General features: G+C 35.5%; 1 protein-coding gene across 3 annotated transcripts in view; it reads left to right on the top strand.

Annotated features, from left to right (window-relative positions):
• LOC106472334 (sine oculis-binding protein homolog) overlaps positions 1-13,164 on the top strand; it is a 20,461-nt gene extending 7,297 nt beyond the window's left edge. For 2 of the 3 annotated variants that reach the window (XM_013932972.2, XM_022400934.1), the window contains exon 3: positions 11,487-13,164. In XM_013932972.2, the coding sequence (XP_013788426.2) occupies positions 11,487-13,084 (1,598 nt within the window). In that variant the 3' untranslated portion in view covers positions 13,085-13,164. Of the gene's footprint in view, positions 1-7,681; positions 7,826-11,486 lie in introns of those variants that run through there. The other variant, XM_022400935.1, reaches the window with a different exon arrangement.
• Positions 13,165-16,596: the final 3,432 nt, after the last annotated feature.

A 16,596-nucleotide genomic window follows, 5' to 3' on the forward strand; every position in this document is an offset into this window, starting at 1 on the left:
TTAATCTATTTGTATACTATGTTTATGTTTATTTAATCTATTTGTATACTATGTTTATGTTTATTTAATCTATTTGTATACTATGTTTATGTTTATTTAATCTATTTGTATACTATGTTTTCATAGAGACAAAAATGCTCCGTGTTTATGCAAATAGTATGTGTAACGATAAACGTTCATCGTAACTTTTTAAATCATTTAAGTAAAACCATTAATATTAATAAGATTAGTTATTAATGATCTGTAATGACATATTATAATTACTTGATTTATAGTGCAAAACAAAAAATATCTATTTGAACTTAATGACATTTTAATGGGAATAGTCTTGATAAGTTATGCACAAATCATTTACGAGAGAGTTGGATATATCTGATATAAGCCTTTTTCTAAGCCTTAACGTTATTAAATTAAGTTAGATGATATCATTCTAACGGGAGAGTAATTGATAACTTCATCTGAGGAATAAATGAAGTTTTAATCATTATGGTAAAGTATATTATATATAGTTTCCCTGCAATGATGGTACGTCCTATTATTTAATTTGTAAATCGTCATCTTGGTTCAGAAAATATTCTGATTGATTTTACTTGCAGTAATCTATTAGAAAAACTTTCTAAACGTTTTTGTTCGTGAAAATGATAGATACACACTTGTTTCGACTGTCAAGTGGGAGTCTCGATAGTTTCTTTGTTTGATTTCTATTCATTCCTTCTATTTCCAGCGTTTTTGCGACTGGACTGCTTTGACAAACCTATTCTCTATAAATCATACAAGTAATAAACATACCAAAACTTATAGACTCTTGGAAAGAATATTTCCTAATGTAACTGGCTCTTTGTCACATTCGTATGATGCTTATCTTGAAAGTTTCCAAATCGATATCGTGCTCTTTTGAAAAACATTAGCTTTTATTGACAGATTTCTGAAGACACTATAATTAGGTTTGTCCATGTCTTTTTTTTTTTTTCAGGTTACTGTTGAAAAACAAGAAATAAGTATTGAATTCTTTGTATCTTATTATACAGTTTCCTATTTTTCCGTTTTTTTTTTCTTTTTCGTTCGTCCCCGGGTGGGACACCGGTAAATCTGTAGATTTACAACGTTAAAATCATAGGTTCGAGTCCCCTCGGTGGACACAGCAGATAGCTCGATATGGCGTTGCTATAAAAGAACGTACACACGTACTTTTTTCTTTTTTGTCGCGAAGCTAATATAATTAGCTTGTAGGTGAATTTCAGTACAATGTAACAACCTTTAAAGACAACTACAACAGATGTAAATATATGAAGAAATCTATCTAATTTATTTCTGTTATATAAATTTTGTATTTAGCCGCGGCAAAGCGGCTCACAGAATGGCTCTGATTGTTTTTAAGTACAAACTTTTAGCTCATAGCTCCATCTCTTGACCAATTTGAGATCTAATTACGGCTACGGCTATTGAGGATTCCCACTTGTTTCACAAATACATGTCACGGTGTCTATCTCATGAGCCCTTTAAGATAAGCGTTTTAATATTGTTTGAGCGAAAGCGAATGACATTTCTGTTGAATACTAAATTTAGTTTACAAAATGTTACAACCTTATATTTAATCAGCATTCTACAAGCTTCTCTTAAATGTGGCGTTTTTATATATAATAATTTATTTGGATTGTCATTTAACCAAAAATATATTGTTTGTTTTGATTTTCATGCAAAGGACGAACTGAACTAGCCTCCCCAATTTAGATGGAAAGCAGCTAGTCAACACTACCAACCGCGAACGAAGAGTGAGATTGACCGTAACGTTATAACGACCCCACTGCTGAAAGGGTAAGCATATTTGATGACGGGGATTCGAACCCGTGACCCTCAGATGGCGAATCGAGTGCCTTAACCACCAGCCCAAAATTTATATACAATTTGTCATTTTGTAATTTATATTATCTTTTCATAAAACAATAACTTACATGCAGCTTTACCAGTAATATTTAACCTCATTTATATTTGTTGATGCATGTATTTTTTGAATATATTTTTCTACCAGAAATATAGACCTGAGTGACGGTGCTGTTTGTACAATACATAAACAACATCTGTCAACAAATATATAAACGCAATTATTCATATTTGTAGACCTTATATATGTTATATTTTATAGTTCATTGGACGAGGTGCAACTTAGTGGTTAGCATGTCGAGAGGGGGGTAGGAATTTGTTTCGCATTGCCTGTGAAAGCACTCTGCTCTTTCAGGTCCCCCGGTTGGACAGCGGTAAGTCTACGGATTTACAACGCTAAAATAAAGGATTCGATTCCTCTGGGTGGACAGAACAGATAGCCTGATGTGGCTTTACTATAAAACACCCCCCCACACACACTGCTCTTTCAGCTGTGAGTGCATTATAGGAGTAGCAGTCAATCCCGCTTTTCTGTTGAAAGATTCATGCAAAGTTCTCAGGATGCAAGTTCTGATGATTTGTGCCTTCCGTCTGGCCGGTACTTAAAACTATAGTCCATTCATAAGGTTTTTTCAACTGACCATTTAGACCACGTGCTTATAAAATGCCATATAGATTGAAAACACCCAACAATTTATGGTGCAATTCCAAGTCTTTTGAAAAATGCTTTTGCTAATGACAATCGAAAACTATTACCAGAACATTAGGTTTATAAGATAAACTATATTGACGTTATGTGGCCATTGACCGAATATAAGTAACGCTTTTAACTATTGTTACGTTGATTTGACAAATGTATTATTAACCTCACACACTTAGTATAGTTTAGACTATGTCTACAGAGTTTTCTCCACAAGTTGGGAGAAACTCATGGGAAGTGGGTTTGTTTGTTGTTGTTTTAATTATGCACAAAGCTACACAAGGGTTATCTGTGCTCTGCCCACTACGAGTATCGAAACCCGGTTTCTAGCGTTGTAAGTTCGCCGTGCCACTGGGGGTCAGGGAAGTGGGTAGTATTTTTTCAATATAATATACATAATTTATAATAGGACAGATCGTTATGATGGTATTATATCAAATTTAATTACTTAGTTGGACTCGGTATGATACTTTCTAGAGTTTTACACAAAGCAATAATCATCTATGTAATGACTTTATAATATACATAAACTGTGTGAAGTGACCGCGTCTATCTATATTTTTTTCACAATTTTAATTTTTTTTTCTCTTGGGTTCGTGCTTAATGATGCTTTCAAAATCAAATCTCTAATCATTTATATTAAAAACGTATTTTTTGTAATTAAATTACAGAGCTTGTGTATAAAATAGAGAGAGCCTCATTAGAAGCATGAAGTATGAAGGGAAAGCCGGCCACGTGGTTTAGTATTTCTAATGAAATAAGTATATTTCAACATCTTAAACAGAGTATCAAATGCATTCATTTTCATCGGCCTACTTTTCACCGAATAGTTTGATGACATTTTCTCAATGATGAGTTAAATACATTTTTTAAAAAATATTGTAAGATAATTTAGCTTATTTTAATAAAGTTTAAATGATTTCTTAGTTCTTCAAATGGTTGGAAAAGTCTTTAATAAATCATCTAACACAGAACATTGTCATCACCAGTCACTGACTTGAAAGACTCACTAATTAAAACGAGCGCTTGCTTTATGTATCGACCTTTCAAGTGCTGTCGCTACATCTGTTTCCATTAATTTACATGCGTGAACACTATTTTAATAATGTAAGGGGGAAAGTAAACGAAGAACCTCAGATGTGTAACTGCAAAATGGTAGCATACTTAAGCTATCTAAAAAATAGGCCCTATTTTATAATGATCCTATAAAAACTATAAAGTTATCTTCATTAATGACGTAGGTATTTAACACATTGTTAGGTATTATTAATTATCAGGTTCTTTTGTACACTTAGTCCGATCTCTTATTATTAAATGTATAGGGAAAACAGTTAATGTTATGTATCGTAACAAAGATGTTTTCTTAAGGAGATATGTGTGTTATAATGTTAGGTTTCAGCTAAGATTAATCTGTTTTTAAAAGAAAATATGATGGCGTTCAAGAATATTTTAGTTGATATCTTTTTTTCCTTCTAGAACAATACACGTGACAGAATATTACTGCTGTCTATCATATCTTTAAAACAATTATGAGTAGTATGTCAGTTTCCGTACTGTAATTCCCATACATATTCATGTGTGTTTTAAAAGTATTCTCTAGCTTTTTATCTATTTTTTATTCGATCTTTAAGGTCGGTCGTTATTTTTGTAAACTAAGAATTTGTACACCCCAGGGGGAGGGGCAGTCAACAACAATATTAGACGACCACGTTCGGTGAAAGGCATCCCATCTCGCGACCCTCAGCTTGCAAGTCCATCGCCCAAACCATCAGGCCATATATGTATATGTATAACCTATATGTCATGATAGGCTTAAGTATTGTGTTTTACAACATTATAGCTCAGAGCTATTATATTCCAAAAATATTAAAACAATTACTGACGTCATTTGTCTTTACAAGTATGATTATCCGTGAGCTATAATACATGAAGACAGTGATATAAGTGATATAAGTCAACATCTTAGTGTTTACATGGTCCGTAAAAACAAAAACAACGGATCTGTCATTACAGATATCTTCTTCGCAATATGGTTTCATGTGTCTTATGCCAGGATTAAACTTTGAGATTGCCTAATAAGATGCCCGCGGACTATGAGATTAAATTTTGGAACTCATCAGTACATCGATGGGGTTGTTGTAAATACCAGAACCTAATTTATTAATGCAGAACCAGCTTGACTCAAATCAACTAATTCCAATTTGAGCACATGGTGATCTCCAAACAGCTGTCAAAAGCCAGCTTTTCAACTAACTTCATTTACTTAACAGACCTTTCTCAGGTTTTGAAATACCTACCCAAGTGGCTTGTTTGTTCAGAAATATTGATGAAAAATTGAAAAATATACCATATATGTTCCGTAACAATTGCGTTTATATTTTGTAGCTAAATCATTACAAAGTAATTGAAGTTCAAACATGTAAATTTTATTATGGCCAATTATTTAGTCATCATCTCTTATTAAATGTTTTTGAAGTGTCTTTTGTGTAGTTTCTTAGTAAAATTTAATACTTCTTCAAAAAAAATTAACTTGTTTAACTTATTTAATTAGATCCTGAAGTGTAAAAGATAATTTTTAACAGCTCATTGAACTTGAAAATTATTTTCCATGTGATTTTTCAATCTACATTCAAAATTACGAAAATCGATTTTATTTCAAATTCGGGCTTTAAGATCGACGTAGCTTCTGATATAGTGCTTAAATGTGGTTCTTTCATCCTACAAAATAAAATAAAAATACTTTGTTTTTAGTTTTCAACACAAAATCGGACTGCGATCAAAGGACTACTTTATTCTTCATCAAACTTTTTGTTGTTTGGACCACGAGAACGGAAGACATTTCAGTTTGTTTTAGGACCATAAAATGTATTATATACTAACAAATAGAAAACCGTTCTTTTATTTTCTTGAAAATGTGTTAGTTCAAGTCCCGAGTTCGTTTCCAGTTTTATTGACACACCCATTAGTCGAAAACAAATAAACGATTGATAGAAAAAATGAGAAAATAAAAAGGCTTATTATAGTCACTTGTTTTAATAAACGTGTTTCTGAAATAATGTTGGTACGTGATGTCCAGAAAGATATACAAAACTAATATAAGAAGGTCATTAATAGCAAAAGGTTTATTTAATCAACTTCTATTCTAGGGCTATTCCATATGTATTTCCATGTTAACCCTAATTTTATCATAGAAATATTGCCACTCTCAAATTCTAGCTTGTACTCGTTAAGTTAGAGCTTAAACTGATTTTATATTTAGTAAATCAGACTCATTATGACAGCAAGTAATTTGTTTGTTTGTTTTGAATTTCGCGCAAAGCTACACGAGGGCTATCTGCGCTAGCCGTCCCTAATTTAGCAGTGTAAGACTAGAGGGAAGGCAGCTAGTCATCACCACCCGCCGCCAACTCTTGGGCTACTCTTTTACCAATGAATAGTGGGATTGACCGTCACGTTACAACGCCCCCACGGCTGAAAGAGCGAGCATGTTTGGTGTGACGGGGATTCGAACCCGCGCCCCTCAGATTGGGAGTCGAGCGCCCTAACCACCTGGCCATGTCGAGCCAATAGTACAAGATATACCAGTCATATAAAAAATATTCATGTGTTTTGATATCGTATTTACTAGCAGAAACGCAGCCCTACGGGCGGCTGTTTGCGCTAGGAATTACTAAGCCTAACATTCATATCTCATTAAAAACAATTGAGAAAAAGTGAACATTTTATATTGTTTGTCTGTCTGTTTGAAGTTAATCACAAAGCTGCACAATGGGCTATCTGTGCTCTGCCCGCCACGGGTATCGAAACCCGGATTCCAGCGTTGTAAGTTAATATCTTTAGTAGAAGCAGCTAAATCTTCCACCAGAGCGACCCTTCCCATTAGCAGTAATTCGATGTAAACTGTTGAATTCTGGGATTTCTTTTTGACCACAGGGAACGTGTATCCGGTAAATAGTTCTAAAACGACACTCGTTAACCGAGACTTTCTTTATCAAATCCAACCCCTTCTGTAAAACAGAGCTTTTCGGTTCTTTCTAATTAATTCTCAAATCACCGACTTGTTTTGATACCGTTAACTACCGGTAGGGCCCACATATATCAACATATTAAGTAGTTATATTTTTTTTTTGCGAAGAAATGACAAAAAATATTGGGTGACATTATTGATTTTTCTATACGAATAACGTAGCCTCTCCAACACCGTAATTAGTTGCAATAGGTTTACATAATCTTTATGTGACTCGTGTTATTAGGGACCCTTTAATTAATTAACGAAATGACAGACTCACAACAGGTTGGTGCATAAAAGGCTAAAACAAAGCATCATACGCCATCTACATGTATAATTTAACAATTCCTTTCACAGACACACACTCAAAACCTTTAAACCACGATGGTTGAGAAAATTGTTTCATAGCAAGCAAAACAAAATACCAAAAATGGTCATACGTTTAATTTTTATGCTTTTTTTTATAATATATATAAAATTTGATTTTTTTAAATTCGTTTTTGTAAAAGGCAACTTTTTAAATTTATAATTATTTGAACTGAGGAGCCGTGTCCTTTACGCTCAATATGCGCGTGCATAGGGTCCTTATCTCATGCAAAATTTTTCAACCGAAATTAAGGCAACATAAAAAAAAAAAACGGCTTATGAAGTAACAACTTTCAAAAATGGGGGCCTGGCATGGCGTTGCGGGTTCGAATCCCCGTCGCCGATCATACTCGCTCTTTCAGCCATAGGGGCGTTATAATGTGACGGTCAATCCCAATATTTGTTGGTAAAAAAAGTAACCCAAGAGTTGGACGGTAGTTGGTGTTGACTAGCTGCCTTCACTGTGGCCTGTTACTGCTAAATTAGGGACGGCTAGTGCAGATAGCCCTCGTGTAGCTTTGCGCGAAATTCAAGCCAAACAAACCAAGCTTTCAAAAGTTGGGAAATACACAATTTTATGTACAGTCTTGGTTTGTTTGTTTGTTTGTTTGTTTATTTCTAATTAAGCACAAAGCTACACAATGGGCTATCTGTGCTCTGCCCTTCACAGGAGCCTCGTGTAGCTTTGCGCGAAATTCAAAGCAAGCTTTCAAAAGTTAGGAAATACACAGTCTTGGAACTTTCGGAGTGACGTCACGTCCTGATTCCATCTTTTTATGGGAGCACCCCCAAAATCTCTGCCGCTGGACAAAGAACTCCACCCCCACCCCCTACTCTCCAATGAGTAGGACTGTTATCATCTGTTGTAGGTCAGTTCTATACTCACTCCAGGATATAATTATAACAGACAAACACGTTCTAAAGTTTCAATTTACTCCATAAATAATTAAAGCAACATAATTAACTTGTGATCAGATAATTACACCATTAATTAAAATAAAATAATTAGCCCGTGAAGACAGTGCCCGAGAGCAACAACAATTATATTTACGGAAACAGGAAAATGGGGTCTTCTCCGCAACGTACTTCTAAAGGGCTGTTTGCCATCGTAATGAATACGAAACTGTATATTTGACCAAGTAATTACAGACCACCTTTTGTACAATAGTAGCTTGACATTTTATCCGAGAACTAGGAGTCTTTTATTATTTCTTTTTCTGTCAAACATCGTGTTACATTTCATTATTATGAATAAGGTCTAAGCGAAAATAAATTAAACTGTATAATAACAAGCCAATCGCACCATATCCAGTGCCGACGAGACTTTTTATCCAATACCAGGGCTTTTCAAGCCGGCTGGGAAGCGAAAAATATAGTAACGGTTGAGACACTATTTATATTTGAAAAATGCTTGACGAGAGCTGGTATAATCTACTTCCCGGGTCATGATAACAACAACCCACATTATGAACATAAAAACTAATGATTATAATTATAGAATATTTTTTATTTAAATGTTTCCTTTATGTTTCTGGCATTCGATAATAACGTTTTCGTGCTCTTTTTCTTCTCTTACAACACTAAAAATCTGGTTTCGATACCCGTTGTGGGCAGAGCACAGATAGTCCAGTGTACAAACATAAAGTTGTTTTCTTCTCTTTTCAGCTTTGCTCTTCTTGTGCCTCATTGAAATTTCTTGCAATTTCTAAAACGTTGTTCCTCATGTCTCTGATTTTGTTACTTTGCCCTCTTTTTTTCTCCATGTTCATTTTAATTACAATTGTTTCTGTTCATTTCCCCCAGCCATTGTTAAGTTTGTACCTCTTTTTATATATATTCACTTCATTTCTCATTGTTTTCCTCAGATATCTTTGTCCTCTTTTCATATACATTCACTTTTTTCTCATTGTTTTCCTTAGATATCTTTGTCCCTCTCTACATATCTATTCACTTTATTTCTCATTGTTTTCCTCAGATATCTTTGTCCCTCTCTACATATCTATTCACTTTATTTCTCATTGTTTTCCTCAGATATCTTTGTCCCTCTCTACATATCTAATGAGAAATAAAGTGAATATTTTCCTTAGATATCTTTGTCCCTCTCTACATATCTATTCACTTTATTTCTCATTGTTTTCCTCAGATTTCTTTGTCCCTGATTAAGTTTATCCTTCTCTTCGAATCTGTTCACTTTGTTTCCGGCTCTCCCATGACACAGCCTTATGTATGCGGAATTTCAACGCTAGAAACCGGGTTTTGATACCCGCGATGTAGAGAACACAGATATTTCATTGTGTGGCTTTGTTTACGATTGTTTATGCTAAGGTAAAACCTCGACACTTTTAATTTTGTCCTTCTTTTCGCACATATTTATATATCTTCGCTTTCACTTATTTCTAAAAGACTAATGCCAATTCATTATTGTTTTCATAACTGAATCTTTTATTAATTAAACATTATAACACGTATTTAGCAATTGCAAATACGAAAAAAATAAAATAAAACGCCTTTTCTCTACAGCGTCATCTTGGACACGTATTACAATATGCTTTAATACGGCAGTTTTCTGCTATCGTATTATTTTGGGCACGTATAATATGGTAGTTTTGAATGCGTTTTTTCTTCTTCTTTTTTTCTTTCACACCTATAAAATATTTAATGTAGATATTTGCAAATACAACTACAAATGATAAAGAAGAACGGCTTTGGTACAAATTAGTCCTAGTTGATACCTAGTTTCGCACTCGATGTTAAACATATCGTCCCTCTAGTGACTAAAAATATTAAATAGATATGGAGTGAAAAATAACACGACAATTGGTTATATTGTGTCGATCCATAAAGGAAACCTAACTTTGTTGATTATATGTTTTTGTGAAAGACAGCTGTCGAGAATTTTTGCTTATATAACTAAAATTCGGGATTCGATTCCTGCAGTGAGTATAATGTATGTAGCTCGTTGTCCAGCTTTAAATATTACAGAGGGAGTCAATAGTGGAATGTTGCCTGGGCGCATAAGCAATATTTTAAACGCATAAAATGTATATTTCTTAATTAAAATGCCACTGCCACCAGAGGGTTTATTTGTTTATGGAATTTCATGCAAAGCAACACGAGGGCTATCTGCGCTAGCCGTTCCTAATTTAGCAGTATAAGACTAGAGGGAAGGTAGTCTAGTCATCAGAACCCACCGCTAACTATTAGGTTATTCTTTTACCAACGAATAGTGGGATTGACAGTCACATTGTAACGCCCCCGCGGCTAAAAGGGGCGAGCATGTTTGGTGGGAGGGGGATTCGAACCCGTGACCCTTAGGCCACCTTGGACATAATCAAAAGCCTTGAAAATGGTATCATGTAAATTGTTTAAAAAAAATCCATTATACGTTATTCTCCCAAAAACCGATAATTAGGCTTCTCTCGCACACATTCACGTTTTTTTTTTTTTTTTATATACAGTTTATAATAGATACTACGATCTGGTGAAATTTCGGCAACTTATAACTTTCTGTCGAATTATTTATTATACATTGTCTGTTTGTTTGTTTTGAATTTCGCGCAAAGCTACACGAGGGCTATCTGCGCTAGCCGTCCCTAATTTAGCAGTGTAAGACTAGAGGGAAGGCACCTAGTCATCACCACCTATCGCCAACTCTTTTACCAACAAATAGTGGGATTGACCGTCACATTATAACGCCCCCGCGGCTGAAAGGGCGAGCATATTTGGTGTTATCGGGGATTCGAACCCGCGACCCGAGCGCCCCCTAGCCTCCTGGCCATGCCGAGTTTTATTATACATATCTACTCTAAAACACGCACACACACACACACATGCATATATATTTATCTATATATTTATCATATATATTTATATTATCTATTGTCAGTAGGATATTTATGGTAATTGGAGTGTTACAACGATTTTGGAAGAATATTTATGGTCTTTGGAACGTTGCAACGGTTTGTAAAGGAGTTTTATGGTTTTTGGAAGTATAAAACGTTGTCAGTAGGATATTTATGGTAATTGGAGTGTTACAACGGTTTGTTAAGTAGTTTTCTGGTAGTGAAGATACGCGGTTGAATATAAACCTTTATTTAGTTATATAATTTCTTTGAATTAGGAAACAATTTAATATAAAAAAAAACTGGTACGGAAATAAATTGAGAATAAATTTCCATAAAATAAACAATTTAAAATATTGTAATGAAATATTCTGACGTGTTTTAGAGTAGATATGTATAATAAAACTCAACATGGCCAGGAGGTTAGGGGGCGCTCGGGTCGCGGGTTCGAATCCCCGATAACATCAAACACGATCGCCCTTTCAGCCGCGGGGGCGTTATAATGTGACGGTCAATCCCACTATTCGTTGATAAAAGAGTTGGCGGTGGGTGGTGATGACTAGTTGCCTTCCCTCTAGTCTTATACTGCAAAATTAGGAACGGCTAGCGCAGATAGCCCTCGTGTAGCTTTGCACGAAATTCAAAAACAAACAAACAGACAAATAATATATTTATGTTTTGGTTTCAGGTCGGTCAACGTCGAGCTACGCCATCTGTGCTTGGTGCCAGAAAGTTGGAATGAAGCTGTTAACGTTGAGAAGCAGCACGGGAACTAAGGCCTTTTGTAGCGAAGTGTGCTTTACCCAGTGTCGAAGAGCCTCGTTCAAGAAAAAGAAGACGTGTGATTGGTGTAAACACATCAGACACGCGATGAATTACGTCAACTTAGAAAATGGTGAGAACGCTTTACGTTTCTGTAGCGACAAATGTCTCAACCAATACAAAATGAACATTTTTTGTAAAGAGACCCAAAAACATCTTCAGGTGCACCCTCGTTTCCAGGAAACATTTCGCAAGATAAATCGCAACGCTACTGAAAATATTATTACTCCAGAGTTGTGGCTTCGAGACTGCAAAGACGAAAGTTGTAGGGAAATTCGACGAGATTCTTTGACGTCATCAGCAGAGAAAACTGGAAAAGTTCCTTTTACTTTAGACGATAGGATCCCATCACTGGCTACTAATCGGACTACAGCCAGTTTTCCAGGAAAGTCTAATAAAAAGGATTTCAAAAGACGACATAACGTCACTTGTGTCACTAACAGATGCTTATCCACTAAAGATTTCTTTCAACATCAACCTAAAAGTCCTCGCTCGAAGTCGACCAGAAATCAGATCATTTCTCATTGGCCAACTAATCCCAACTCTCGCTTTTCTACAGCACTTCGAGAACCCAAAGTTTTATTTCCTGCGCCCCCCATTGCGATTCCAGATACAAATAAAATTCGAACGTCTGTACTACCATTTTTCAACATGCGTTCACCATATTTAGGCCAACAATATGTTGATAGTCTTTTTCATTTACAAAAAGATTTAGGCAAACAGAATCCCTTGGGTTCATCTCCATCTAGTCTCCCCTCGGTGCTTTCTGAATTTCCTTCCAACGCTTGTTCGATAAATACGCTTAATATTTCTCGGCCAATGTCTGTAGACACGAAACCGCATTCTTCAGTACTTTCACATTGTTTAACCAATTCATTTGACGCATTTTCATCTACGCTTCCGGTAACCGTAGTTGTTCCATTTCCAATTCCACTCCCAATACCAATACCAGTGCCAGTTTTCCTTCCTACATCTCGCAGTTTTCTGGATAAAAATTTCAAAACAAGCCCTGACAACTTTTACATGACACGTGAGACAGAAAAAGGGTTAAAAACGAATATTGGAGACAAAAATCTTAACTTGAAAACTGACCAAACACTCTCTCTTCTGCCACCATCTGTTTTAGGTCCAAATGAGTCTTTATCTTCTAATTTTTTTGAAAGCAACTTATTCAGCAATACTAAAGAAGACTCGGTTATTTCCCAACCGTATTGCAATGAGTCTTTTGAACACTACAAAGTTTTGGCTGATAGCAATAAACTTTTGAAAACTGAAAAAAACAGTGAGAGTGGTAATACTGATGAATTCTTTGCCACACGACTCGAACAAGGAGTAAACAGTGAATATGGCTGTGGTCTTAATTGTTGTAAGCCTCTCGTTGTACCAGACAGTCATGATGGAAAACAACGACCGTCGCCTGAGTCCCAAAGTGTTGAAATACAATCCAAACGTAAATGCTTTTGAAATAAGACTGCTTCCTTCTGAACAAGACAATTAGTTATGGATGACGTAAATTTTTTCGTTCTTTGATCCTATATATCTTTTACGTGTTTAATTCAGATGTTGAAATTAAATGTATTTTAAATGTTATTGTTGGTCATTTCAAAGATGTAATACCTAAAGATAAAAAGTAATTTGGTATTCGAAAATATGCGAATGTCTTAACCAATGAGAACATCTTAACGATAAGCCCTAGCCAATGAGAACCTCTTAACGATAAGCCTTAACCAATGAGAACCTCTTAACGATAAGCCTTAACCAATGAGAACCTCTTCACAATTAGTCAAGCTGATGATGATGTTGGAGTGTTTGAGTGCCACTCCTTTTGAAAGTGTAAACTTTAAGTAATTGTTTTTTTTATTTATTCTTCATTATTTTAATGTTTTGATAATTCTTGGACCATCTTATATAATGTGTATAATATAAATTCATAGTTAATCTTAACAGTAATTCATGCATGGTCTGGCAATCAAGGAAACAGTTTGTTTTATCGTTAAGCATAAGGCTACATAATGGGCTATAGGCGTTGTGCTCACAGAGGATATTGAATACCGATTTTTAGCGTTATAAGCCCTCAGATATCGCGGGAAAAGAGACACTAGCCCAAAATGGGGTGTTCGAGCACGTTTTATCTTTAAGTGTTGCCCCCTAGAGGCTCAGCCGTATGTCTGTAGAATTAAAACGCTAAAAACTGGGTTTCGATATCCAAAGTGGGCACAGTATAGATAGTCCATTGTGTAGCTTTGTGCTCAACAACAAAGAAGACAGAAGTGTTGGTAGATGTAATGATAATGACAGGGGCACCCTCAGCGAAAGTGATCTTTTAGAACAGTGACCAACAAAAAATTTTAATAAAAAGGACACATCAACAAAAGTTCAAAAGTAACCAGTTGTCACTGAAATTAACAAAACAAAAACCAGATTAAATAGTTCTGGGTTTGGTTTAAAATTATTCGATGGCTAGCTGCACTATCCGTCCTTAATTTAGCAGCGAATCAGCAATACCCACCGCCAACTCTTTTACCAACGAACAGTGGGACTGACAGTCACTTAATAACACCCCCTATGGCTGAAAGGACGAGCAAGAACCCACGACCAGCAGATCGCGAGTTGAACGCCCTAACCACCAGGGCCTCAAGTGGTTCTGCAAACATATATATTGAAATCTACATCTTACAATACCTGATGAAGGTTTCAAAACGATCAGCCATACAGCTTTATTAGTTAAAATTTAACAAGTTTTTTCTTCTTTCAGGTTATCACTCACACCTTCGGTGAGACTCGAAATGAATCACATGAAACATGTGTGTTTATGTTGAACGTGTTCAATCACATCACCAAAACATGTGTGTTTATGTTGAACGTGTTCAATCACATCACCAAAACTTGTGTGTTTATGTTGAACGTGTTCAATCACATCACCAAAATATATGTGTTTATGTTGAACGTGTTCAATCACATCACCAAAACACGTGTGTTTATGCTAAATGTGTTCAATCACATCACCAAATTATATATGTTTATGTTGAATGTGTTCAATCACATCACCAAAACTTGTGTGTTTATGTTGAATGTGTTCAATCACATCACCAAAACTTGTGTTTTTATGTTGAATGTGTTCAATCACATTACCAAAACTTGTGTGTTTATGTTGAATGTGTTCAATCACATCACCAAAACTTGTGTGTTTATGTTGAACGTGTTCAATCACATCACCAAAACATGTGTTTATGTTGAATGTGTTCAATCACATCACCAAAACATGCGCGTTTATGTTCAACTTGTTTAATCACATCACCAAAACATGCGCGTTTATGTTCAACTTGTTCAATTACATCACCAAAACATGTGCGTTTATGTTCAACTTGTTCAATTACATCACCAAAACATGCGTTTATGTCCAACCACATTACCAAAACAAGTGTTTATAATTCTTTTAAGGCACATTGTACTGGTACATTAAGAGTAAAAATTACTAAAAAACGATTTCTAGCTAAACTTTACAATTTGTCGAAAATAATTTTATTGGTTAAACTTTAATGACGAAAAACTCGAGAAATTTTATTTCAGTCAAAATTCGGTAAGAACGTTTTTGCGTTTACAAATATGGGGGTTCTTGTTAGACTCAAAGACTGGTGAAAATTACTGTCAGTTCTGAAAATGGGTGATATCCCTTAATGTCTCCTAATAAATAGTTTTTAATGGTGCTATTTATTTCTTAAATGTGTTTGCTATTATCGACACATCATGTTTCCAGACAACACTTTGTTAAAGGCCACTTGCTGTTCATCCTCATGTTTCTGGACAACATTTTGTTAAAGGCCACTCGCTGTTACTCCTCATGTTTCCGAACAACACTCTGTTAGAGGCCACTTGCTGTTCTGGACATTTTGTTAGAGGCCACTTGTTGTTCCTTCACATGGTTCTGGACAACACTTTGTTAAAGGCCACTTGCTGTTTCTCCTCATGTTTCCAGACAACACTTTGTTAGAGGCCACTTGTTGTTCCTCCTCATGTTTCTGGACAACACTTTGTTAAAGGCCATTTGCTGTTCCTCCTCATGTTTCCAGACAACACTTTGTTAAAGGCCACTTGCTGTTCCTCATGTTTCTGGACAACATTTTGTTAAAGGCCACTTGCTGTTCCTCCTCATGTTTCTAGACAACACTTTGTTAGAGGCCACTTGCTGTTCCTCCTCATGTTTCTGGACAACACTTTGTTAAAGGCCACTTGCTGTTTCTCCTCATGTTTCCAGACAACACTTTGTTAGAGGCCACTTGCTGTTCCTCCTCATGTTTCCAGACAATATTTTGTTAAAGGCCATTTGCTGTTCCTCCTCAGGTTTCCAGACAATATTTTGTTGAAGGCCACTTGCTGTTCCTTCTCATGTTTCTGGAGAACATTTTGTTAAAGGCCACTTGCTGTTCCTCCTCATGTTTCTAGACAATATTTTGTTGAAGGCCACTTGCTGTTCCTTCTCATGTTTCCAGACAACACTTTGTTAAAGACCACTTAATGTTCCTCCTCATGTTTCCATACAACACCCTTCTGTTTGTCAAGAGTATTCTCTTAGTAAGTACCAACCATTTCTCCTTCATTTATAGTATATATATGGGTTACTTCCATAACCTTGGGATTCTGTATAACACTATATATATGGGTTACTTCCTTAACCTTGGGATTCTGTAGAACACTATATATATATATGGGTTACTTCCTTAACCTTGGGATTCTGTAGAACACTATATATATGGGTTACTTCCTTAACCTTGGGATTCTGTAGAACACTATATATATGGGTTACTTCCTTAACCTTGGGATTCTGTAGAACACTATATATATGGGTTACTTCCTTAACCTTGTGATTCTGTAGAACACTATATATATGGGTTACTTCCTTAACCTTGGGATTCTGTAGAACACTATATATATGGGTTACTTCCTTAACCTTGGGATTCTGTAGAACACTATATATA

This window comes from Limulus polyphemus, unplaced genomic scaffold (assembly GCF_000517525.1).
Source record: "Limulus polyphemus unplaced genomic scaffold, Limulus_polyphemus-2.1.2 Scaffold5253, whole genome shotgun sequence".
In the NCBI taxonomy this organism is placed as follows: Eukaryota; Metazoa; Arthropoda; class Merostomata; order Xiphosura; family Limulidae; genus Limulus; species Limulus polyphemus.